This window comes from Ursus maritimus, unplaced genomic scaffold, assembly GCF_017311325.1.
Source record: "Ursus maritimus isolate PB19 unplaced genomic scaffold, ASM1731132v1 scaffold_26, whole genome shotgun sequence".
Classification (NCBI taxonomy): domain Eukaryota; kingdom Metazoa; phylum Chordata; class Mammalia; order Carnivora; family Ursidae; genus Ursus; species Ursus maritimus.
Window position 1 is genome coordinate 7486408 of NW_024425119.1, and position 24001 is coordinate 7510408.

At 53.4% G+C, this 24001-nt stretch overlaps 2 protein-coding genes across 3 annotated transcripts; both read right to left on the minus strand.

The window, feature by feature from the left end:
- Window positions 1-1609: 1609 nt before the first annotated feature.
- On the minus strand, window positions 1610-13827 carry LPAR5 (lysophosphatidic acid receptor 5). 2 transcript variants are annotated; one of them, XM_040642089.1, is made up of 2 exons: window positions 13571-13827; window positions 1610-5226 (listed from the first exon to the last, which is right to left on the minus strand). In XM_040642089.1, the coding sequence occupies exon 2, from the start codon at window positions 5017-5019 to the stop codon at window positions 3943-3945; it is 1077 nt and encodes a 358-aa protein (XP_040498023.1). In that variant the 5' UTR covers window positions 5020-5226; window positions 13571-13827; the 3' UTR covers window positions 1610-3942. The 2 variants fall into 2 exon arrangements, with proteins under 2 accessions (XP_040498023.1, XP_040498024.1); XM_040642090.1 differs by lacking the exon at window positions 13571-13827 and adding an exon at window positions 10644-10908.
- A 1176-nt stretch (window positions 13828-15003) lies between these two features.
- Window positions 15004-23491, minus strand: LOC103656229 (acrosin binding protein). The gene is made up of 10 exons (XM_040642091.1): window positions 23341-23491; window positions 22815-23033; window positions 22565-22659; window positions 21947-22064; window positions 20819-21287; window positions 20181-20313; window positions 17465-17644; window positions 17176-17343; window positions 15957-16040; window positions 15004-15342 (listed from the first exon to the last, which is right to left on the minus strand). The coding sequence occupies exons 1-10, from the start codon at window positions 23381-23383 to the stop codon at window positions 15220-15222; spliced, it is 1632 nt and encodes a 543-aa protein (XP_040498025.1). The 5' UTR covers window positions 23384-23491; the 3' UTR covers window positions 15004-15219.
- Between the last annotated feature and the right edge of the window lie 510 nt (window positions 23492-24001).

A 24001-nucleotide genomic window follows, 5' to 3' on the forward strand; every position in this document is an offset into this window, starting at 1 on the left:
GGCTGCAAAGGAGGTCAACTTTGAGGGGAACCAGGGGGAGATCTCCTCTTTAGCTTAGTTGGTGGACAAGCAGGAGGGCTGCCTTGGAGATGCTGGGTACCTCCCGGCTAAGGGAGGGGAGTCATGGCCAACTGCACAAAGGCTGAGCCATTCTTCCTGGGTATGTCACCACCTAGCTACTCCCTTCCAAGGCCTTGATGGGGTGTGTTTTGGGCTCGACACAACTGGAACTGTGAGTGAGCCCAGTTCTATGCGCTGACGCAGCCGCATGGTGCTCTGTGCAGGAACCTGGGGCCAGTGGAGGGGGAAGGGGCAGGTGTGCGGGGGCGGGGGGGAGGTAAGTGGGTTAGGAGTATGGAGGAAGTAGTGGAGCAGAGAGGGTGAGAGAAGGAGTCGGGGGAGGTGGCCTGGGTGAGGAGGAGAAAGGAAACCAGGGAGGGTGGATGGGACAGAGCAGAGGTGAGAAGGTGGGAAGCCCCAGGAAGGGGAGATACGGAGGAATGTACTGCAAAGAGTAGCAGTTTGGGAGCCAAATAGATACCGTGCCTCTTCCTGATTGTGTGACCTTCAGATGGCAGCTTCTCTAGGGTGCTTCATTTGTAAAATGGGATAATAATAGGGAGAATAATCGTCCCTAAGTCAGAGATTATTATAATAATCAATCACTAAACAATATAATCAATAGTGATAAGCACTACATGGAGATCCTGGCATAGGTAGTATCTCCAAAACTTGTTAACGCTCTTCTCCGTCCATTTAGGATATTCTCATTTTCCTCATTTGGATTTTCCTAAGCCACAAGTGGGGTACTCTGGGATGCGGGGTGAGGGCTCTGGATCCCCCCACATCTCACATCTGTCCTACTGTGGCCTCAGTGATTGGAGAATCCTGTGAAAATGGCAGTGGCTGGCTACAAGAGTTCTCAAACTTCCCCAGCCTGTTAACTTGTCAGGTTCTTCTGTTCATTCCCCCTCTGCCTGCTACATCTCCGGCATCTATTCCTGCCTCTCTATTCTCATGATAGACACCCTGGATGTACTGAATGCAGGGAAACAGTCCACCAGAGCTTAAACCCCAGAGATTTCACACTGGAGGTGACCCATTTCCATTCACCTCCACAGGCCATGGTCACACATCTCCTTGACAATTTTAAGAGCAGCCTGACCAGTCTTCCGTTCCCCCTTAGACTCCCCTCCTCACTTCCCTTCATTTACCCCACACTGTATGTCAGAGTGAGCAAAACCTCACTCAAGAACCTTTAGGGGCTTCCCGCTGCCCTCGAAATTACCTACACCTTACTCTGAATTCTTTTTTTTTTTAAAGATTTTATTTATTTATTTGACAGAGATAGAGACAGCCAGCGAGAGAGGGAACACAAGCAGGGGGAGTGGGAGAGGAAGAAGCAGGCTCCTAGCGGAGGAGCCCAATGTGGGGCTCGATCCCATAACACCGGGACCACGCCCTGAGCCGAAGGCAGACACTTAACCGCTGTGCCACCCAGGCACCCCCTTACTCTGAATTCTTGTGTCCTCTGTCTTGAATGGTAATTGTTGACTTGTTCTGTGGTCCCCCACGAGATAGTAAACTACTCCACACCAAAATGCAACAGTTCATCATTCAACAAATATTTATTAAGCACTTCTTCTGTGCCAGGAGCTGTTCTAGATGCCGGAGATACATCAGAGAACCAAGCAAACAAAAATCCCTGCCCCCAGGGACCTTATATTCTTCCTGGGAGGAAGGGGCAGAGAAACAGACAAGAAACTATAAAAATTATAAAAATAAATAATTATATAGTATGTTAGAAGGTACTTGCTATGTGAGTTTTTATTACTTTGGAATTCATTCACATACCAGAATATAAAAATACTCAAGTAATTTTTTAAAACTGTGTTCAGTTCAATTTGGATAGGGCAAAGTTCTGAGACTTTGGACTACCACCACATTTTATGCTCCCGGGACATGGGTCTTGAACCCTAAGGATGAAGCAAGATGGAGCAGGTGCTAACCATCAGGCCTCTCAGAGCTACAAGAGGGCCTGGCCGAGGGCTCTATCTTCCCACCAGATGGTGGAAGGCTCTACTTGAAAGCTATCGCCGAGGAATCTGGGTCAGTTCTCTGCTTTGGCCACCAGGGGTCATTTTACCCCTGTAAATCACCATCTGGAGCAATCCCTTGAAGACACACAAAAGGCTTACTCCAGGCTAAAACACCCAGAGACACACACAGGAAAACCCTGACTCTCTCTCTCTCTCTCTCTCTCTCTCTCTCTCTCTCTCACACACACACACACACACACACACACACACACACACACATCATTGAGAGACCTAGGGACAGAAATGCATACAGGACACACGCATGGCAGCAACTTCCTCACTTATGCAGAGTCTCAGGACACCAACTCTGCAACCCCTCCCAGCCCTACCCCCTAAAGAGGGAAGAAGGAAACAGGAGGTGGTCCATTAACCAGTCTTCCATTTCCTTGCCTCCAGCTTACTAAGAACAGACAGCCTATTCCTGTCCTCCCATTGCACTCTTATTTCCCTGGAAACTTCTTTCCTGGCTGTGGCAACAGTTCCCTTTTCCCTTCCCTGGGAAAGAGAAGCCCCACCCCTCCTCTGAGTGTTCGTGTGACTAGTTCACCCCCACCTCAGAGCTGCCGCACCCGCACCAGGAAGCCCAAGGTAATGCTGCACTGGGTGTGCAGCTCCTACCTACCCCTGCAAACCCTCAAGCCTTTGGGACTACAATTAACTATTGATTTGTGGAGTATTGCCCTGTCCCCGCCCCTCAGTAATAAAAAACAATGTATACATATGCCCTGGGAAGAAGTTACACATGAATTCTAATACTGACTCTCCGAGCATGTCCACAAGGTCAAAGTTATTTTCGGAATACTACTACTCCCACCATGTTGTTTGTCCTTTGCAATCTCCTCGCTCACAGGTGTACAGTGGAGTTTTCCAGAGGCTTTATGAAGTGTGATGACATTATTGCTCTCACAGCTAATGGAATGCGTGCTTGTGTGTTTCTGTTGTTAGAACTTATGAGTTTTAATGTCTAATATGGTTAGGTATCAAAAGAAGTAAGTATAAGCAAAACCTCTTTGGAATCCTCAAATTTTAAGAGTTGTAAAAAGGTCTGAGAACAAAGTTTGAGAACTGCTACTTTAGTACCGAGAATTTTCTCCTTAATTCTAGATGAAGTGCCAGAGGCAGAGAGAGAGAGAATTTAGGACCTAGAATGGAGGAGGTCTGGAAAGTGGGGTGGGGTGGAAGGAGAAAGGACACCTAGAAAAGGCTGCAGGGACCAGAATCCAGGGGGAAAACACCCTCTAACTTCCAGTTCTGTCCTGCCCCCAACCACCCCATGCTGGGCGTCAGGACTAAATTGTTACAAGTCACCAACCAAGAATGAAATCGAGTCTGCCTGTATCCAGTAAACTCTTATATCATGCCTCCGTGCTGGGCAGGGCAAGGCCAGGCCAGGTGGAAATGAGAGTGGGTGGCATCTGAAGCACTAAGACTGCTGTGGTTCGTCTAAATCCAGGACACTCATTTTCTGTTCCATCTACCAGTTCCTCGTAGTGTTTCATGCCCACACCAAGGGCATGCCATCCGGCCGTCTGCCTCTGCTTTGGGGAAGCTCATAGCATCACTCCCTGGGGACTGGGGAAGCTATCTGGCCCATGCTCACCATCACCACCCAAGTAAAGAAGGCATTTGCACCAGCACTCTTCCTCCCTGTGCCCCTGGCTCCCCACACTTTGTTCTCTTGTGCATTTTTGGGCAGGAGTTGCCACCCAGAAGTCCAAGTGCCCACCCCACCTCCCTCATGTACACACCCTGCGAGTGTGCGCGTGTGTGCGGCGCGGGGGCCTGGGAGGTGGGGGTAGACCGGTGATGTGCTTTCAGAGGGCCGGGTCCTCCGGGCGTTGGGTCAAGGGTGTCCGAGGTTGGAAGGCCTGAGCAGCCCCTGGCTGGCAGGAGCCGTACTGGTGATGAGGGTGGTCTCGGTGGACTGCTGGGCAAGCGCCCCCTGACCCCAGTTGGCGGCCAAGGTCCTGCCGCGGTGCGGGGTGCCCAGGCCGCGCAGGGTGTTGCGGAAACCCTCGGCGCTGAAGTAGTACACCAACGGGTCCAGAACGCAGTTGGCGCCGGCCAACAGCACCATCACCATGAGCACCTGGCGCACCCTGTCGCAGGCCTCGCCGCTGGCCGCCACCAGGTTGCCCCGCAGCAGCCCGTAGACCGCCAGCGTGGCGTTGTACGGCACGAAGCACAGCAGGAAGATGACGAGGTTGGCCAGCAGGAGGCGCACGGTCTTCCGCCGCCGCTGGCTCTGCGTGGCGTTGGGCCGCGCCAGGGTCCAGAAGACCCGGCCCGACGAGTAGAGCATGGCCGCCAGGGGCAGCAGGAAGCCCAGCGCCTCGGCCAGCAGCACGAGCGGCAGCAGCCTGCCCTGCCACAGCCTGTCGCCGAAGCTCTCGAAGCACAGGCGCACCTGGCCGCCGGCGTAGCTGCAGGGCGAGGGCCGGTGCACCATGACGGTGGGCACGGCGAACACCACGATGAGCGCCCACACGCCCAGGCACAGCAGCCGCGCCACGCGGGGCCGCCGCAGGTGGCGCAGCCGCAGCGGGTGCACGATGGCCGCGTAGCGGTCCACGTTGATGAGGGTCAGGAAGATGCAGCTGCCGTACATGTTGGTCTGGAAGATGGCGCCCGCCGTCTGGCACAGGAGGTCGGAGAAGGGCCAGTAGTGCAGGGCGTAGTAGGAGATGCGCACGGGCAGCGAGAGGGTGAAGAGCAGGTCGCTGGCCGCCAGGTTGCACATGTACACGCTCACCACGGAGTGCACGCGCAGCGCGCGCAGGAAGACCCAGAGGGCCAGCGCGTTGAGGGGGAGCCCCGCGGCCAGCACCAGGCTGTAGGCCGCCATGTGCAGGCGGTGGGTGCCCCGGTAGTCAGGGCACGGGGGAGGAAAGCTGGAGTTGCTGGCAGAGTTGTTCACCATCGTACCACCGTGTGAGGAGGAGCTAGGCTGGGGGCATCATCGGACACGCTAGGGCCCTGGCATCGTGTTCCTCTCCGGGCCGGGGCCTGGAGGCTGCGCAGAGACCGTCGCAGTGCAGGCCGGGCATGGGAATGGGGGCTGTGGCTGCAGGGCAGATGGCTGTCGGGGGTTGAAGCTTCCGGTCACCGCTTCAGCAGCAGTGGAGACCTGGAATAGGAAGGCAAGCCAAAGTCAAGATGATGCAGGGATAGGGTAGAAGTCACAAATGTTTATGTCGCTAACCTGGTTGGCCTCTTGAGTCTTTCCTCAGCCCCAGATCTTTCCCCCACTTTCTATCCGGCCAGAATAGATTTCTGCAGTAAGGCTATATAGTGCAGTGTTAAAGGCTCAGGCTCTGGAGTCAGACTGTCTGGGTGTAAGTCCTGGTTCTGCCAACTTGCCTAGCTTTGTCCTCAGAAAAGTGGCTTAATCTCTCTGAAACTCATTTTCCTTACATGGGGGAAAAGGTGGTGGTGGGGGGGTGTTTCCCACTTCACGAGGTTGTTAGATTAAACGAGGTACGTGACAGGTGCACAGGGTCTGCTAATAAATAATCTCTCTCCCTTTCTTCCTTTCTTCTACAGATGTTTGCTGAGCTTTAGAAGGTTCCAGGCATGTTCACAGCCCTGAACAAAACGAAGGAAGGCCTTGCCTCCATCTACTTTACATCCACTGAAGGGAGACAGATAATAAAGTGCAAGTAAATGGGTGTCATGTCAGATGGTGAGAAATATGATGGAGCACCTCCCCTGGAACTCCCCAGCTCTGCTGGCTCCCCATTATCTAAAGAATAAAGTTCAAATTCCCCAGTACAGTACGAAATCCGAGCCTCATTCATTACATCCACGGTTGCTCCTGTGTGGGCTGGGTTTGTGGTCAGAATAACCCAGGTTTGGCTTGATTGTTTGACTGCTCTCTCAGTTTCTTCATCTGTAAAATGGGGATAATAACATAATGGGCTCTCATGGGCTGATCACACACCAGCACAGTCCTGCCAGGCAGGGGAAGGTGCTGCGGGTTGAACTTTTCCAGGTGCTTCCCTGGAGGATCTGACTAGAGATCTTCACAGCTACGGTTCTGTGATGGAGGGAGAAGGTGGTTTTTAGTGAGGGCTCGGAGGGGACCCAAAGTCCAGAGAGGGTGCCAGTGAGGCAAAGAGGTACCAAGGGCACTGCCGAGGCCACTGGAGAGAGCAGCTCACGGCAGCCACAGGGCTCAGGCAAAAGCTGGCGGACAAAGGATATGGCCAGGAGATAGCGGAGCCGGAGGACAGGACATAGTCTCAGAATCCCACCCTCCTTAATGCCCTAATGCCACAGAAGCTACTCTTCCATCTTAACCCCCAAATTCCATCTTTTGGGAGGGGCGGGTAAAATATACACAACTTAAAATTTACCATTTAACCATCTTTATTTTTTTTTTTTAAGATTTTATTTATTTGACAGAGAGAGAGAGAGACAGCCAGTGAGAGAGGGAACACAAGCAGGGGGAGTGGGAGAGGAAGAAGCAGGCTCCCAGCAGAGCAGGGAGCCCGATTTGGGGCTCGATTCCAGGACCTGGGATTACACCCTGAGCCAAAGGCAGACGCTTAACGACTGAGCCACCCACGCGCCCCTTAACCATATTTAAGTATACAATTCAGTGACATTAAGTACATACGTACACTCACAGTGTTGTGTGACCATCACTGCTATTTCCAGAATTTTTCATCATCCCAAACAACGCTATACGCGCTTAACACTAACTGCTCATTCCCTCCCCACACTCCCTCCAGCTCCTGGTAACGTCTATTCTACTTTCTGTCTCTAGGAATTTGCCTATTCTATTTGAATTAGTGTTTTCATTTTCTTTGGGTAAATACCCAGTAGTGCAATTACTGGATTATATGGTAATTTTATTTTTAATTACTTGAGGAACCTCCATACTGTTTTCCACAGTGGCTGCACCAATTTACATTCCCACCAGCAGTGCACCAGGGGTCCCTTTTCTCCGTATTCTCACCAGTACTTGTTATTTCTTGTCTTTTTTTCTTTTTTAGAGGGGGAGGGGCAAAGAGAGAGGGAGAGAGAGAATCTTAAGCAGGCTCCGCGCCCAGCATGGATCCCAGCGCGGGGCTCCGTCCCAGGACCCTAAGATCATGACCTGAGCCGAAATCAAGAGCAGACGCTTAACAGCCTGAGCCACCCAGGCGCCCCTCTCATCTTGGTTTTGATTTGCAGCTCCCTGATGATGAGTGACGCTGAGCACGTGTCTGCTGGCTCTCTGTATGTCTGCTTTGGAGAAATGCCTCTTCAGCTTCTCCGCCCATTTTAAAAATTAGATTATTTGTATTTTTTTGGTGTTAAGTTGTGCAAGTTGAATTTGCCTATTCCAGACACATCATTTGAGTGGAATCATCTAATATCTGTCCTTTTGTGTCTGGCTTCTTTCACCTAACATAAAGTTGTCGAGGTCCATCCATGTTCTAGTATATATCGGAATTGCAATCTTTTTTATAGCTGGATACTATATTTATATATATTTTTTGTTTATCTCTTCATCTGTCAATAGTTACTTGGGTTTTTCCACCTTTTGGCTGTTGTGAATAGCGCTATGAATGTGTCCACATGCCATCTCAGGGAGCAAAGTTGTCCAGAGACCCTGAGCAATTATCCCAAGATACTGGATTTATTCCTCTCGAAAGGAATTTTTAAAAGATTTTTATTTTTTTTAAAGATTTATTTATTTGAGGGGCGCCTGGGTGGCTCAGTCGTTAAGCATCTGCCTTGGGCTCAGGGCGTGATCCCAGCGTTCTGGGATCAAGCCCCGCATCGGGCTCCTCTGCTGGGAGCCTGCTTCTTCCTTTCCCACTCCCCCTGCTGTGTTCCCTCTCTCGCTGGCTGTCTCTGTCAAATAAATAAATAAAATCTTAAAAAAAAAGATTTATTTATTTGAGAGAGAGAGAGAACGAGCACGAGTGTGTGAGCACAAGTCAGGAGCGGGGCACAGGGAGACAATCCCAAGCAGACTGCCACTGAGTGTGGAGCCCAAAGTGAGGCTCTTCGCAGGGCTCAGTCCCAGGACCCACGATATCATGACCTGAGACAAAATCACGAGCCAGACGCTTAACCGATGGAGCCACCCAGGTGCCCCTTAAGATTTTATTTTTAAGTAATCTCTACACCCAACGTGGAGCTTGAATTCATAATCCCGAGATCGAGAGTCGCGCGCTTCAACAACAGCCCGCCAGGTGCCCCAGAACTGCTTAAATTCTTACCAAGCTGTAAACCTGACTCTAAGTGAAGTTTTCTTGTGGGTTTCTTTTGTTGTTCATTTATTCTCCCTCCAACCATGACCACCAGGAGTTTAAGACTTGTAAGAGGTTTAGTAGAACAGTTAAAGGAAATAAACATTTCCTCTGCAAAATACCAATTTCAACAACAAAAATCATACTAAATGGGGGCTGAAAGACGCTGAAAAGCAAATAAAACCAGACTCTTTCCCTGACACATGCCCCACCTCCCATGCTTCTTTGCTCCAATCACTCCACACTAATAATAATTTTGCACAGACCTTGATGTTTTCAGGACTCTGCTCTTGCACGTGCGGGGTGGGCTCTTCTGCTTAGAATGCCCTGCCTCCCGTTCTCCAACTGGCAAAGTCAATCATTTCTTAGGACTCTGTGAAGCCTCACCTGCCTCCCTCCCTCTCCACAAGGCAGATGTCATTCCACTCTGTGCACGGTTCACCATAGGTGTCCCACCTGTATTGTAATTAGCTGTGCTTAGTCTGCCCCTCCCGTTAGACTGTGAGCTCCCAGAGGGAGGGGCTGTGGACTGTGACTGAGTCATCTTTGCCTCCCCAGCCACTACCTCCATAAATGTTGAGTGAAAAATACTAGCGATCGTTACTGACCACCCACCCCGTCCCAGGGTATTTTCTACGTGTGGTCTTTAATCCTTCCAACAACCCTAAAGGTAGGTGTATATCCTCATTTGTACAAGAAAGGAAACAGAAGCTCCAGAGCCCAGGCAGCATTCAAACTCAGGATTCAAACCCAGCTCCCAGCTGCCCCTGGGGCTGCTTGCAGCAAGAGTGGACGGTGGGATAGGAGGATGCACGCTGCCCAGGCACCTGGTCCCTTACAGCTGCCCAGAAGAAATCTGGGCCCACGGATAAACTGTGTTACTTCTTTATTTGCCCAGTTGAAATATACACTTTTTAACAGCCCACCTTTTCTGAAATTTCAAACACTGGTAACACAGACTCCTCTCGCTTTCACACACAGACACACACACACACAGGAGTGCCCCTCCTTCCGATGTCCTCTTACCTACTTAAGCACTTAAGTAGTTTGCTGCTTTGAACTCCTCAGGTCATTGTGTGTGTGTTCATTTGCTTCCGTCATCCCAGGCTAGTAAGGTCGTGGGTGGGGCCCCATCGTCCATTGCTTTATTCCCAAGCTCACTCACACTTCAGTCTCCGTGCCTAGCAGGCCCATGTGACATTCACTGACCGCCTGGAAGGAAATCTGTCCCCTACCCCCATGTTCACACATTCTGTAATCTTGCTGTAATATCTCTTGTATCGGGTCTGCCAACTGCTGCTTGTCTTGCTCCTATCTTGTCCACATGTATAACTCATGTAGTAAAAGACCACGCCCCCTAAAAGACCTGTTTGGAAACGGCTTGCATTACAATTTCCAAAACAGTTTATACTATAACTACGGTCACACTTCATCGTTCTTAACCATTACCGGGAGAATCAACAGCTTCTTACAACTAGGAGGCACATACGAGACAATGAATGAGTGAATGAATAATTATTTTCCAAGGATCCTAAGTATTTCTGCCAACAAAGTTACAATGTTAAAGAGACGAAATGTATTAAGTGAGCTTCTACTTAAAGGTGAAGTGAGGAAGCCTTTAGGTAAAGCGGATGGAGATGCTTTCGCTACTGGATTCCAAAGTGGAGAAGTCTTTTTTGTCAAGAAGTCATCCCTTTCTGACAGATACGCACACAATGGCGCAAGCTGGGCGTTGAGAGCTGCCAGGCCCCTGCCCTGGTCCCCACCCCATCTGCCTGCTTCCCTGGGGCTCCTGTCAGTGGAACTGCATGGGCACAGTGCCAGGCCAGATGGCAAAGATGGGGAAAACTGCCAAAAAGGAGGCAAACAGGAAATGGAAGAAGGGCTCTAGCTGGGGGGAGGGGCGGCCCGGGATCTCGCCCCAGTCCTGCCTTGAGAAAGAGGTCAGGTTGTAGAGGAGATGGAGGAATAAAGAAACAGCAGCTGCCCCAGAAAAGAACGAACACCGGGCCTTCGCGTCACCAGAGAGGAGGAGGGACGGGAGGCCCACATAATCTTAATAACCTCCACGCGCACAGATGTGGCAACGAGCACAGCACTCCACACGTATGCATGTGCAAAGACACACAGAAGTGTAGGTACGCTAAGAGACACGCACGCAAGATCCCTGGTAACACACAGTCGCTATATATACACACCCGCTAACACACAAGTAGGTCCAGGCACCAAGGCGCGGACAACTAACTAGGTCAGAGGAGGAAGAGGAGACCAGCCCTCGCCTTAGGGACAATATTCTTACCCAGACAGAGCGTGTCAGGCAGCCTCAGGAGCACATCCTCACGCAGAGGCGCACGGACGGAGTGCAGTGCCAAGACACTGAGGGGCCAGGGGAGCACCCTAGGGACTGCCCAGTGCACAGCCCCTGCCCTCCACACCCCTCACACACCCCAGCGTGGACGCCGCCTTCCTCCCCCCCTCCCGCCCCCGCCCCGGTCTCTTTCAGCTTCCTATGTGCACATCCGAGGCCCAGGTTCCTGACAGCCTCAGGGCTTCTTGGACCTGTCCCATTGCCCTCTGAGCTGGGCTGGGCACTGCTCTTTGCTGAGATAAGCCAGAGAGGCAGAGCTATTTTCTGCCAGGCAGGAAGTGAGAATTGAGTCAAAATGGGCAGGAGGCTAGGTCATGGTCTTCCCTCCTCCTCCTCCACACAACCTGCCTGTACTAGCCACCCTTCTGGCGGCTGACCAGCCATGCAGGGAGGGCCGGAGAGAAAGGATTAGGTGATTCGGGATGGTGATGGGGGCAGGGAGGGGAGAGAAATAACTCTTCTTTGTCCAGCTTCCTCCTGTCCGCTACACTCCCCACGCGCATCCCTCCTCTGCCCCTCCTGCACACCCACGAAATGCCTTCCTCTGTCTCCTCTCTCTAGCGGTTTACATCCTCCAGAAGTTTGAAAACAAGGAATCTCAGATCTTATCCTCCTTGCCCCGGAAGATCTGTTCTAGAAGAGCCCCAAACCTCATTTTAGATTTGGGAGGCCACAGCTGGGAGTCCCAGCCAGCCAGCGCGTCCCAACCCTGTGCGTTCTAACCGCCTGTGAGCTCAGTCCGCCTCGTGCGGCTGCGCGTGGGCGGCATTGAGACAATGCGCCCTTTACACACAGACAGGTTTAGTTCCAAGTTATCTCTCTCTCTCTTGTTTAAAATATTTTATTTATTTGAGAGAAAGTGTGTTCATGCATGCAGGAGCTGGGGGAGGGGCCGAGGGGGAGGGAGAAGCAGGCTCCCTGCTGAACAGGGGGCCCCATGTGGGGCTCGGTCCCAGGACCCTGAGATCAGGACCTGAGCCGAAGGCAGACACTTAACCGACTGAGCCACCCAGGCGCCCCTCAATTATACGTCTTAATATGTGTATGTTCTGACTCCCCAAGCAGATCCAAACGAGGCTGGGGCCTCCAGCAGAAGCCAAACGAAGTCTGAAGGCTTGTGAACAGCTCTGTCCTACAGATGAACCCCGAGCGTCTGAGGGGTCTGTGGCGTGGAGATAAAACCATGTCACCACGGCGAGTGGACGGCCTCTTCCTTCCCCAGGGGGCCACAGTCTTCCCGAGGAGAGGAGCCCCTGGCACAGGCCTCCCCGGGGCTGCTGTGCCCTATCTCCATGGTCCCTTTTCCTGTTCCAGGCCTGCTCTGCTTCTCCAGCCAGAACTCCTGCTCCAGCCTCTCCCCAGCTGGTCCCACCTCGGCCTGTCTCTTCCTGCATCACCCAGTAGCATCCTCGGCCATGTCTTCTCCCTCCCTGGGTATACTGACTTCATCTCTCCCATTTTCTTTTCTGGGCCAAAGCAGAAAGCAAAGGTGGCCGACAGCTCAGGAATTGGTTTCCCCTGTGTGTGGATGTCACCTCACCACCCGCACATCTCCCTCCACCCTGCTTTCAAGAGCTGGAAAAACAGGAAATAAAGTCACCATCCAGAGAAGTTGCTAGGACCGGATCAGCCCGCTGCCGCAACCCTGTGCCCTGAGTCCTCCGTCTGTATGCATCTTACCCTTGCTTTGGGGCCTGGATGGGTCCTGCCCCGGCAGAGAAAGCCGGAGGCTTTTGATCTCTTCGACCTTGCTCTGTACTTCCTGTGTGCCGCTGCCTTCGTCCTCCCCCTTTCTGCTGCCTCTTTGCCTGTGGGCCCCACGCACAAGGTGTCTATGTTGCTGGGGTGTATCCTGGGGGCAGCAGGCTGGGGAGGGCCGACAACATCAGGCAGAGACAGGAGGAGCTGGGCTCTAGTGTCTCAGAGTGGCCAGGAGGTGAGGCTTACAGGTATGGGCAAGTTCCTGTTTTTCCCTCAATCCTTGCCTCCAATCTCCCCCTGGGGCTACAACTTTCTCACCCTAAAAGGAGTGGGAGATACAACCTGGTGGGAGCTCCCCTTCTTGCCATGGGGCCTCCCCTAAATGTAGGTGATAGGTAGGCAGCTGCCCTTAGTAGTATCATCCGAAGTTATCATAAGGCCTCACCGCCCCTCAGATATTTCCCCCACCTGTGCTCAATATCTGAAATTCCATCCCCTTCATGCCACTCATGAGCCCCATTCTCTCAGAGTTATAGAGACATTAGAGACCATCTTGTCTAATCTTCTCATAGAGAAGATGGGCGCAATGGGTTCAAGCGGTGTTTCTCAAAACCCCATTAAAATACACCTTGGTTAACTGGGAAGGATAACCGCAAGAACACGTCTGTGCCAGTAAACCCATTAGTGGAGTTTAATCAGGTTAGTTCATTGTCATCTACAGAGGGTTTGGCCTGGGGAGAGTGGGGAGGGGGGCCCGGGAGTGAAGTTTTATCTGAAAGTGGAAAAAGGCTAGACACCAACCCCAGAGAACCCTCCTTAGTGGCGGTGGGAAGCCCAGGGTTCAGCCTAAGAGTGGGGGTCCCTTCAGGGAGGAAGGGGAAGACATATCTCCCCAAGATGCTCCAGTGTGGGGGCCTCAGGATTCAAAGGGGCACTCCTGGGGGTGCCAAGTGTGGTGGCCGCCTCCCCTGGCTAGCTCCAAAAACGTCTGTCTTTTGGAGGCAGCCCCTTTTAGCTTTCTGTTCTATTCAGAAAGGTTCTCCAGGGCCCATGGCCCACCCTCATCTCCATCCCCACCCATGAACCCCATTCTAAAGGAAGAACACTGCCCCTTGTGCCCCCTGCCAAGTTCAACCCCACCGGTGACAGCCCCATACCTGTGTTCCCTGTGGCTTCCGCTGCCTGCTCTGGGCTGGGCTGGGCTGGGCTGGTAGGACCTGCTCCTGAGGTGGGTGGGGACACACTCTCCTGGCAGATCTCAGCGTGTCCCAGCTCCTTGCACTCACCCAACCCCACACAGGGCAGGGAGAGAGAGGAAGCAGTGCCCTCAGTGGCCCTCGCAGGCGGTCAGCGAAGAAATCCGGCAGAGAATGGCACTTACTCCAGCCCCAGCTCTTGCCTACTAATGCCTCCCCCCACCCATTGCTCACACACTCCCTAGCTTCCCGGAAGCTCGGCTGGCACACCCACCCACTGATGCCAGATGACTAACCACCCACCCCGAGCTGCACTTACACCAGTTCCCCTGGGTGTCTCTTTTTTGGGTTCCAGCAGGTGGTTTCGCTCTTGTCCTTCATGGCCATGCCCCTCCCTGCCCAGGGCCATTCCTCCTTGCTTCTGTCTGGCTCCTCTAGGCTGTGAGCTCTGGGGAACAGGTAGGCTCAGATGGTAGCCCCTTGTTGGGCACCCTCTGGCTGAGCCCCTTACCTTCTGTAACAACAAGGCTGGGCATGCTGTCCATGCCCAAAGCACAAAAACAACTTAAAGTTTTTGAGTGTAGGTGAAAAAGGATATTGCGGTCAAATAAGTCTGAGAAACACTACCCTGAACAGGTTTCTCTATGACAGGGCTTCCCATGGTTTCTACCACGCCTTGGAAGATCGACCATGTGTTCATACTTGAAGCTGGGCACATGGGGTGCTTTATACTATTCTATTTTTGTGCATGTTTGAACTTTTCCATAGAAAACAAGTGGTTTTTTTTTTTTATGCTGTTAATCACCACACACCTATAGGAGGAGAGACTGTACAGTTTCCCAAACATATGTGTCCCTAGAACACATTTTGGGAGGTCCCAAGTTATTAAAGGCCAATGCTGGAGTCACAGCTCAGTGTATGTTGTCAAGATGTGACCACCTCCACGTTCGAATCATCTGGCTCATCACTGGATGTCGAATCAAGGCTTCCCGAGCTCCAGGTCCCAGCTATCTCCTCCCTCCCGATGACGTACAAGTTCTGCCCTGCTTCCTTGGGGTTATTCCGCCTGCCCCTGGGACATGATCTCAGACAGACTCTGGCCTTTATCCTCCAGAGGGACAATCTTATACTCAACCGAGGTCATGGGCATCAGAAATGAAGACCCGTGCCCTCATGGCCCACACAATCCCTAAGACCCCAGCCACGGCCTTCTTCCACCCCACTTGCTGATTCCTTAGGTCTTCTCCTAGCAGTTGGCTACTTCCCTGAGCACCATTCATGAGGTCCTTTCAGCTTCAGATGGATCCATAAATCCCAGGGGTTGGAGTGTTCATTCCCATGGGGCAGGATGGCAGTGCTGAGGATGGGGTCACAACCAAAGCAGGCCACGCAGGTTGAAAATAAACACTTTATGTAAAGATATCCTTTAAGGCGGGTGGAGTTCCCATCACGGACCTCTCTGGGACTGCTGCCCCAACCCACGGACAATGTGAGTAGGGGCCAGGTAAGAGACCCACAAGGGGCAGCCAGGAAGCAAACTGACAGATGGGGTCTCAAAGCAATGGAATGTGGAAAGGTCGGGCTGGGGTGGAGATAGGACAGACCCCAGCTCATCCGGCTTGTCCTAGAGTCAAGGTGCTAAATTCCTGGCTCCATCGAAGCACAAGGTCCTCACTTTTGGCCTGGCTCAAGACACTGTAAGTCTCGTTCTGCAGACATCTCATACGGGACACCTACACAGGGATCGGGGACACACACTCTGTGTCACAGAGCCCAGGAGGCAGAGGCACAGAGGTGGGGAAGTGGCATGAGTCCCACAAGAACCAGAGGCGAGCGGGGACCAGCACAGGGCAGTCGAAGGAAGGAGGAAACAGATGTGGGTTTTTAAGGCTGCAAGAGACACCAAGTAGCCCAATCTCTCCTTTAAGAAGCGAGGAGGCTGAGGATGGGGGAGGAAGTAACTTATTCCAGACTGCTTGGTGAGTAACAGCCAGAGGCAAGCCGAGACCTCAGCACCCAATGCCCAACCCAGCTAAGGATTCTTGCCGTGGTGCCCCGAAGGGACCCTCTCCTTTTATTTGCAGCACCCTTCCTGGACCGCCCGTCCCACCGCTGCCTGGGAGGGCCTCGCTTACTCCAAGACAGGAGGGAGTGGGTGAGAGGGCTCTGGTGGAGGCCTCAGCCCAGAGACGCAAGCAGGGAACTCTTCTCACCTCTGTCGCTCAGAGCAGAGCGAGGTGTGTGTGTGTGTGTGTGTGTGTGTGTGTGTGTGCTCAGAATAGACCCCCCCTGTGGTGGCCGATTGAGGGGCTGAGGGGAGAAGGAGGGGGCGGGGTGAGGGGCTCACCTTCCGGTCGCGGCTTCTCATCAGGCACTGTTGGCTTTTGAAGGCACAGTAGTTTGGATACTGTACATAGTCTGTGTCACAAATCTAAGCCAGGAGCCAGGAATGGGGAGGTGAGGAGACATCAGAAGTCTTCTAAGACACCAGTCCTCCAGAGAGAGCCCATAATGGCCGAACCAGGGCCAGGGCTGAAACCCTTGAGAACCAGACCTTCCACACCTGGGGTGCCCCCTCTCTGAGGAATAGGCCTCTGTCCCCGCTGCCTTTCCTGCCCCCTGCCCCCCCCCCCCGTCACAGTTCAGTGCTGAAAAGAAGCCAGGAGCCGGAGAATTGGGCAGAATTAGGCAAGCTGCCTATTGGGCGGCTTGCTGGGAAAGTAGCTGAGGAATAGGGAATGGGGAAGGGGCCCAATCGGGGTCCAATCTCAGGGAGCCTTCTAGTGATGGTTAAGTTAGGGAGAGGGTAGACGAATCTCTAATGTATGACCCTGGGTGAGTCACTTCCCTCTGTGGATCTCGCCTCCCCATCTATACATCCAGGGGAGAAGGAGGGATGATCTCTGAGACCCTTTCTAGATCCAAAGTCTCCTCCAGGACCTCTCCTCAGGCCCGGGGATAAGAGCTGGACAGGGGCCCCTCATCTCAGCTACCAGCCCTTTCTTAAGCTGCCCCAGCTTTCTGGCCTTGATTTTTCCTGCTAAACAGTCAACAACTAGTAGCCCAACAGGGGAGGTCAGTCTGCGGAGAGCAGGAGCAAAGCTGATTCCACTGAACAGGGAAGTGCAGGAACCATAGGGCAAGAAGCCCGCCAGACCGAAGCAGGGCAGTGGGGGATCACAGGTCCGTGACCTCTCGGTCATTGGTTGTAGGGGTGAGTCTAACTTTGGGCCAGTGTGGGAAGTGACTTAACCAAAGCCCCTCAGCAGGGACCCTGCAGAGCTGGGATCAGAATGTCTGTGTCCTGCCTCCCCCTCCCGAGCTCTCCCACCCCTCCGCCCCTCTGATTCCTACTCCTTTTACAAACACAATCCTGCTTTTTTATTTTTTGAGAGGGGGAGGGGTGGAAGGGTGTCTATTGCAAAGAGGCAGGAGGCTCAGTGAGGACTGGTTCCCCAGAAGCCAGAGGCCTAGCCCCCTTGCACATCCTAGGGCTGCTCAGAGCAAGTAACTGGAAGGAACAGGGACAATTGGGGTAGGGTGGAGCTTTGGGGAAAGGCTCTGACCTTGGTGGGGAAATCCCCATCCTGGAAGCTAAGGAATTCCGTCTGGAGCCAGCCGGACACTCGAATATCTTCACAGCCCTTGGTAGCCAGCCGGGCACACCAGAAGTCCATGCGGAGCCCGCCATACATATCCAGCCCATAGAAGCGGCCTGATGTTGGGGTCCCTACCTGTGGCACAGGGGACAGGGGAGAGGTGCACACGCCTGTCCCCCTGCAGACCTCTCTTCTCGCTGCCCAGTCCTGCCTGGAGCCTCAGGCTTCCCCCACGGCAGGCTGCCCCGCTAAGTACCTGGGTACCGATGGACATGCTCTGGGCTATGAGCAAGGGGCTGATGAAGGGTGTTTTGTGCGAGCTGTCACACAGCTGTCGCTGCAGGACCGCCTCCGAGTGGCACTGTTCCAGCTTCAGGGAGCAGAAGTCACAGAGGGCACAGGTGGCTGTGTGTCGCCGCCCAAGGCTGTCACAGACCTGGGGCAGGAGTATGGTTGACAGGCTGAGGCTGAGACACTTTCAGCCCCGCAGAGCCGTCCCCGAAGAATGTCTTCGCATTAAGGCTCTTCCGAAGGCTTCTCTGGCTTTCCTCCCTGCCCCCTCCCCAAAGGCTCCTCCAGGACCTCTCCTCAGTGCTCTAACTCTTCACCCTCTTGGATGATGTGTCTACACCCAGGTAACCTTCACCTTTCCGAAGACAACACCCAAATCTTTATCATCTGTTCCAATCTCTTTCCTGAGCTCCAAATCCTCATTTCCAAGTACCTGACAGATGTCTACCACCAGGTGACCTACGATCATTCCTTTTTTTTTTCCCAAAGATTTTATTTGAGAGAGAGAGAGAGAGAGAGTGAGAGAGCACACACAAGAAGTGGGGAGGGGCAGAGGGAGAAGCGAGAAGCAGATTCCCTGCTGAGCGGGGAGCCTGACGAAGGACTCGATCCCAGGACACTGGGATCATGACCTGAGCTGGAGGCAGACGCTTAACCGACTGAGCCACCCAGGAGCCCCCAATTTTTTTTTTTTTTTATATTTACAATCATTCCTTAGACTCTCTTTCTCTCCCTCTCTCTGCTACTGATAATACTAATATCTACAAAGTCAACACAGTGCCAGACGCCACAGCCACAGACGCTCTCGCCTCAGTTAGCCTTCACCAGAGCCCTATCCTAGCCTAGGTACGAGAAACATCTCCATTTGACTGAGGAGGAAACGGGCTCAGTTGAGGTCAAGTAGTCTGTGCAGAACCACGTGTCTAATCGATGGTGGAGCTCTGCCCAGCTAACTCCCAAACCCACACTCTACCTAAGAACCTAGGCCCCAAACCTCCAAGTTCTCGGAAGACATTCTTCAGAGCGGAGTTACCCATCTCCTAGCTGGGGTCTGTCTGCGCCCTGACTGGGCTTCCTCCGCATTCCCGGGCAGGGCTTGCTACCCAGCATGCGCAGTCCGTGCCATCCTCCCCCTCCACGCATGCGTGCGCACGTCCCGGAGCACGAATCTCTTACGTCACCTCATTTACCCCTCACACCGGCACGAAAGGCAGCAGCATCACGTCCCTGACTCAAAATCGTCATCGGGCTAGCTTTTCCGACCAAGTTCAGTACAAATGCTTCAGATTGCTGTTTGAGATTTTTCACCCTAGGACCCTTCCTATCTCTCTGACTCGATCTTCTGCCACTCTGCTCCAGGTCAAATGGGCTCCGGATTGGTCCCCGAACCAAACCCTGATATCCCGGGAGCTCTCCACGACTCCTGAACTTCCTACACTCAAAAAACAAAACAAAACAAAACAAAACACCCCCACAAGTCTTAGGGGACGCCTGGGTGGCTCAGTCGGTTAAGCGTCTGCCTTGGGCTCAGGTCATGATCTTGGGGTGCTGGGATTAAGCCCCGCATTGGGCTTCCTGCTCAGCGGGGAGCCTGTCTCTCCTCCTTCTGCCCTTCTCTGTCCCCCCCTCCCCCCCCATGCTCTCTCTCTCAATAAATAAAATCCTTAACAAATAAGTCTCTCTCCAACACCTACGGCACAGCTCTTTTATAATGCTACTGAATCTCTTATGGCTCTCAGACCCCTTAAGGGCGGGAACAGTATGTTCATTTTAGGTGCCCTACTATCCCCTCTAGCAGGAACCTCTACCAAGCCCCTTCTTTTGCCTGCTTAACTTCTTTCATTTTCAGGTCTCTGTTCTAAACATCGGTTCCTCTAAGAATTCTCTGATCCTCCCAAACATGGACCATGGGGTCCTCCATCTGTTGCCTCTGGACTATGTACTTATCCATGGCTGCGTTTATCCATCACACTGTTCTGCCTGCTTCCTCCTCTGTCTCTCCCACTAGACTCTGAGAAGATTGGATCTATTTTACTCGTCACCAACATCTCAAGTACCTAGTACGGCGCTGGTACACTGTACTGAAAAACCAATTATTTAACTTGCTCGATGGCCATCCTCTGGGCCTGCCACTATACCCTGTAGAACAAACAGATGAATGGAGGGCATGCTGACTCTTAACAAATGTTTGCTAACTTGTCTTATTTGAAAACCTACGGGATATCTTCCTGGGAATAGGACTCACTGGGTGCTGAGGGCACATCGAGACTGGGATCTCTCTACAGATCCTTGGAAGGGGTTCTATGATCCCTCTGGAATGGAGAGCTGCACCCAAGGCAAAGCCAAGTATTAAAGATGGTGGAGTAGCTCAGGAGATAACTCAAGCTTAACATGAAGAATGAACTCGGGACTGGAGTAGCTCAGGAAATAACTCAAGCTTAACATGAAGAATGAACTCGGGACTGGAATGGATTCCAGACCAGGTCTTGGGCCTTCTTCCTTTAAGGTGAGCTGGAGATGTCCTCCCAAAGAAGGGATTCTCACTCAGAGAGAATCTCTCCAAGGATGCCTTATGCCTTCCGTATCCCTGCTTTCCCCCCACACTCTCAAGGCCCAGTATAGTGCCGGGCCCAGAGGACGGCCAACGAGCACGTATCCGTTACACAGCATTGCAGGCATACCGGCTTCCCGAAACCAAGGATCTCCTCCTCTATGTACTGCCAGGCCCTGGCTGTGGGGGTTATGGTGCAGGTGTTCTCCACAATCGAGTAGCACAGCACCAGCAAGGCCTCTACGTGGGGCATCTGCAGGAGGCTGCAAGAAGACGGCACTGGCTGGTGGGGATGGGCCGGAGGGCTGGGGCAGAAAGCCACGTCCACTCTTTCCCCTCCCCTCGGTGTCTGGTCTTGGTCACACACATTCAGCATGCTCATGGGGCTTCAGAGGCCTCCAGACCAACTGCCTCCTTTTACAAATGAGGAACTGAGGTCCAGAAAGGGGAAGTAATCTTCCCCAAAGCTGCAATGCTAATCAGAGGCAGAGACGAGACCAGAACCCAAGCCCGGTAGGTCCAGGTCCAGGGCCCACACCGACCCATCACACAGAGAACGGGGGTCTAGGGCAGGGCTTAAGCCAGCGATGGCAAGAGAACAGGTGAGGCAGACAGTTGCTAGGCGCGCCTCTAGTCCAAGCAGGTCTGAGTGGGTCTTGGAAGCTGAAGCTGGGAAAGGGAGCTTCTTCTTCTTCCCAAAAAAGGCAGCAGCGGGGATAGGGCTGGTGGTGGCGCGGGGGTTGGGGGGGCGGTCAGAACTGCCTGTACCTGTCACGGGTTGGCTTTTTCCAGACGGGTTCTTCGTCATACAGATCATTCATTTCATCCATTTCCTGGGCTGATCGAATGAGCTCCTGGATGTTCTCCATCATCATAGGAGTGGACTCCACTTCTCGTACCCGGGGAGTGAAGGAGAAAGGGTTGGAAGACACAAACTCAGACTGGAACTTGAGCTCTGGGTCTGTCTGCAGCCCAGCCATGGACTCCAGTCCCTCCTCTGCCCCCTGTCCTTCCTCTTGCTTTCCCTCCTCCTCCAGCTCTTCCTCCTGCTCTTCTTGCTCCTGCCCTTCCTCCTGTTTATGTTCCTGCCCTTGCTCCTGCTTGCGCTCCTGCCCTTGCTCCTGCTTGCGCTCCTGCCCTTGCTCCTGCCCCCCCAGGGACAGGGAGGATTGTAGCAGCTCCTCCACGTTGTTGTTCAGCCTCTCGGGCCAGGGCTGGAAGGCCTGTCGTTCTGTGGCTGCAGAAGGGTTTGGGAAGGACCGAGAAAGAAAATGGAAAGGAACAGTCAGGCTTCTGACCCCCGAGGGTCTTTGTTACAGAGGGACACACACAGCAACGCAAAGGCACGGGAAAGCAGCCTAAATGGCACTTCATTCACACAGTCGAGTGTAAAACACACAGGGAAGAATACGAATACGAAAGTAAAAGAAAAATTGCCATGGAAATTACGGCAATTGTGGTTCCCCTTTCCACCCCCTTACACGTGCTCCTCTTCCCTAACTCCCACCTCAAATCCCACCTTTTGTCCCTCTCACTTAGGGAACACCAAAGATGCTGAATAGCTAGCAACGAATCCTTTATCTAGTGAGGATGGTCGCTTATGAAAGTCCCAGAGGACTTCCAGACGCAGGAATGTTGGGGGGAGCTGGGAAAAGTGAATTTGTCCTAGAATTGTAAGCAATGTGAGAAGATACTCTGGGATGGGACAACCCCACCTTGTGTTCACAAAAAGGCGTCTCCAGCCTTATGTAACTATTGGGTGTGCTGCCAGGCCCCCTTCCCCCCAGCCCTGCTCAACATGCTTCCCCATTCCCTACCACCGATGCCTTAACTCCTGGGCTCTGGGATTTGTGGAAGGGCTTGCAGGTAGCCTCCCAGGTATGGGGAGGGTCTCACCTGTGACGTGAGATGAGAGGGGGGAGGTCATCGTGGTGGGAGGGACATCAGAGGAAGCGTCAATCTCCTTGAGAGTGTTAGGTGAGAGGATTGAGACTGGCTGGGAGCACCGGACCCTCTGCAAGAAGAGAAGGACAGTGGGCATGCCTTTCCCATAGGGCAGACTTCTACTCCAGCGTCCGGCTCAGTCCTATTCCAGCATGTCTCCTCTCTCACAGCTGCTGGGCAGGGATGAAGTGATATGGTCCCTGGTGGAACCCTCTAGACCTGAGAAAGGGTTCCCCTATGAGATAAGACTCCATGTCTGGGCCACACCTCTGCCTTCACTCTTGTGTTTGACTTGAATGAAATCACTCAAGTGTTAGAAGAAAGGGGATGGCTTGTCCCTTTGCCTCTTCCCTTCCCTCTTCCCTACTTTCCTCGCAGGAACAAGATTGTTCCGACAGTCTGAAAGCCCAAGGTGAGACGGTACTCATGCATCATCTGAGTAAAGGACTGGCAAAGTGGCAGGGAGGGAGGCTCTTAGGATGGCCCTCCTGGAGCCCTTCCTCAACGCCTCACCTGCCCCCCCCCCCGTGGTCCTAGGACACCAGATCCAACCTTTGTCCCGAGCTTCACCTTGGCGTAGTAGACGTGGTTGGAGCAGCGATACTGAGTAAATTGGCAGAAGGACTCAAACCAGGAGGCATAAGGGAGGTCGGAACAGACAGCGCCTGAGAGTGGGCAGGGGTGGAGAAAGTGAACACACACAGGGGAAACTCCCTCCCCAAGGCTGGGGGGCGGTGGGCTCCTTGGGTCTGCAGAGTGGAGAATATGGCCTCAGGGTAAGGAGCAGGCCCTACCCCTGCCCCACTAGTGTGGCTCTCACCGTCGGGCACCAAGCCGTGATTTTCGTATTGGTCCAGCTGGACGAGGGTGGGGTTCCGGCAGCCGTGCGTTGCACGGAGACGGCAGGTAGTCTCTGCTTTCCAGGTTGGGGTCAGCAGTGCGAAGAAGCGTTCATATTCGGTGGGAGAGAGAGGGCTGCCTGGAGTGGAGGCCGAAATTGAATCCTGGGCTGGGGCGGGTGTCAAAAGCAGGAGCAGCACTGCGGGGCGGGGAAACAGACGGATAGATGCACGGAACTCCAAAACCCGCTTGGGGCCCTGGACAGACAGACTGGCAAGCGGGCCTGTGGAAATCAGCAACTGGGGGATGTCTGACCGGCGATCCCAGCCGATCAGGGTGAGGAGATTCCAGGGGCAGAGGCTAAGGTCTGACCCCAGAAGCTAGGGAGCAAACCCAACACGACCACCCCGAGAAAGCGTTTCAAAACCTTATAGCAAGGGCTCTTGGGAGGTGGAGGACCAAACCCCGGGAGAAAGAGACTGCTCGAGTAGGCGGGAACCTCTCACCCTCGAGGAGTGAGAGAAGGAAGCCGGCGGCTAGCTTCCTCATGGCCCCAGTCGATCCGCCCGCGTTTCCCCGGACCAAAGCGGCCTCTAACGGGCCAAGCCAGAGAGAGCTGGCGGGCGCGGGCTCGCCGACGGGGGAGTAGAAGGTGCGGCCCCGACGTCACAAAGGGCCGGGGGCGGGGCCGCGGAAACTGACGCGCGCTCCGGGGCTCACCGCGCCGCCCGGGGCTAAGGGTCCTCACGTGTGTCACAGTGCACCTCCGGAGGATAATGACGGCAAAAGCCATCACTGACCCAGTACCTTCGACGGAGTAGGCGCTGTGTTGTTCTTTATATGTATTACCTTATTTCATTCCCGAGGTAATCCCAGAAAGTGGGTACTATTATCCCTGTATTACAGATGACAAAACCGGGGTTTGGACAACCAATGTGCCCAAGAGGTGGTGAGGCTTAGATGGGAACATAGGCAGGGTTGTGGGGCAGGCGGGGATGGAGTGTACAGAGCACAGTCAGGGGCGCCCTGGGTAGGAACCAGAGGGAGCCTCCAGGTAAGAAAATGAGCCAAAAGGGGAAACACGCAGGGTTCAGGTGAGGAGGTGCTCAGGTGTAAGGTTGGTTCAGTCTAAGTAAGTGGTTTCCAAGTGGGAGGTGAGCAAGACAA

Excerpts from the sequence above, each read along its gene's own strand:
- LPAR5 (XM_040642089.1), bottom strand. The coding sequence starts at position 5,019 with ATGGTGAACAACTCTGCCAGCAACTCCAGCTTTCCTCCCCCGTGCCCT.
- LOC103656229 (XM_040642091.1), bottom strand. The coding sequence starts at position 23,383 with ATGAGGAAGCTAGCCGCCGGCTTCCTTCTCTCACTCCTCGAGG. Across the intron at positions 23,034-23,340 it reads CCTTCTCTCACTCCTCGAGG|TGCTGCTCCTGCTTTTGACA; the intron begins GTGAGAGGTTCC and ends CCCGCCCCGCAG. Across the intron at positions 16,041-17,175 it reads ATGGGGATTTCCCCACCAAG|ATTTGTGACACAGACTATGT; the intron begins GTCAGAGCCTTT and ends CTCCTGGCTTAG.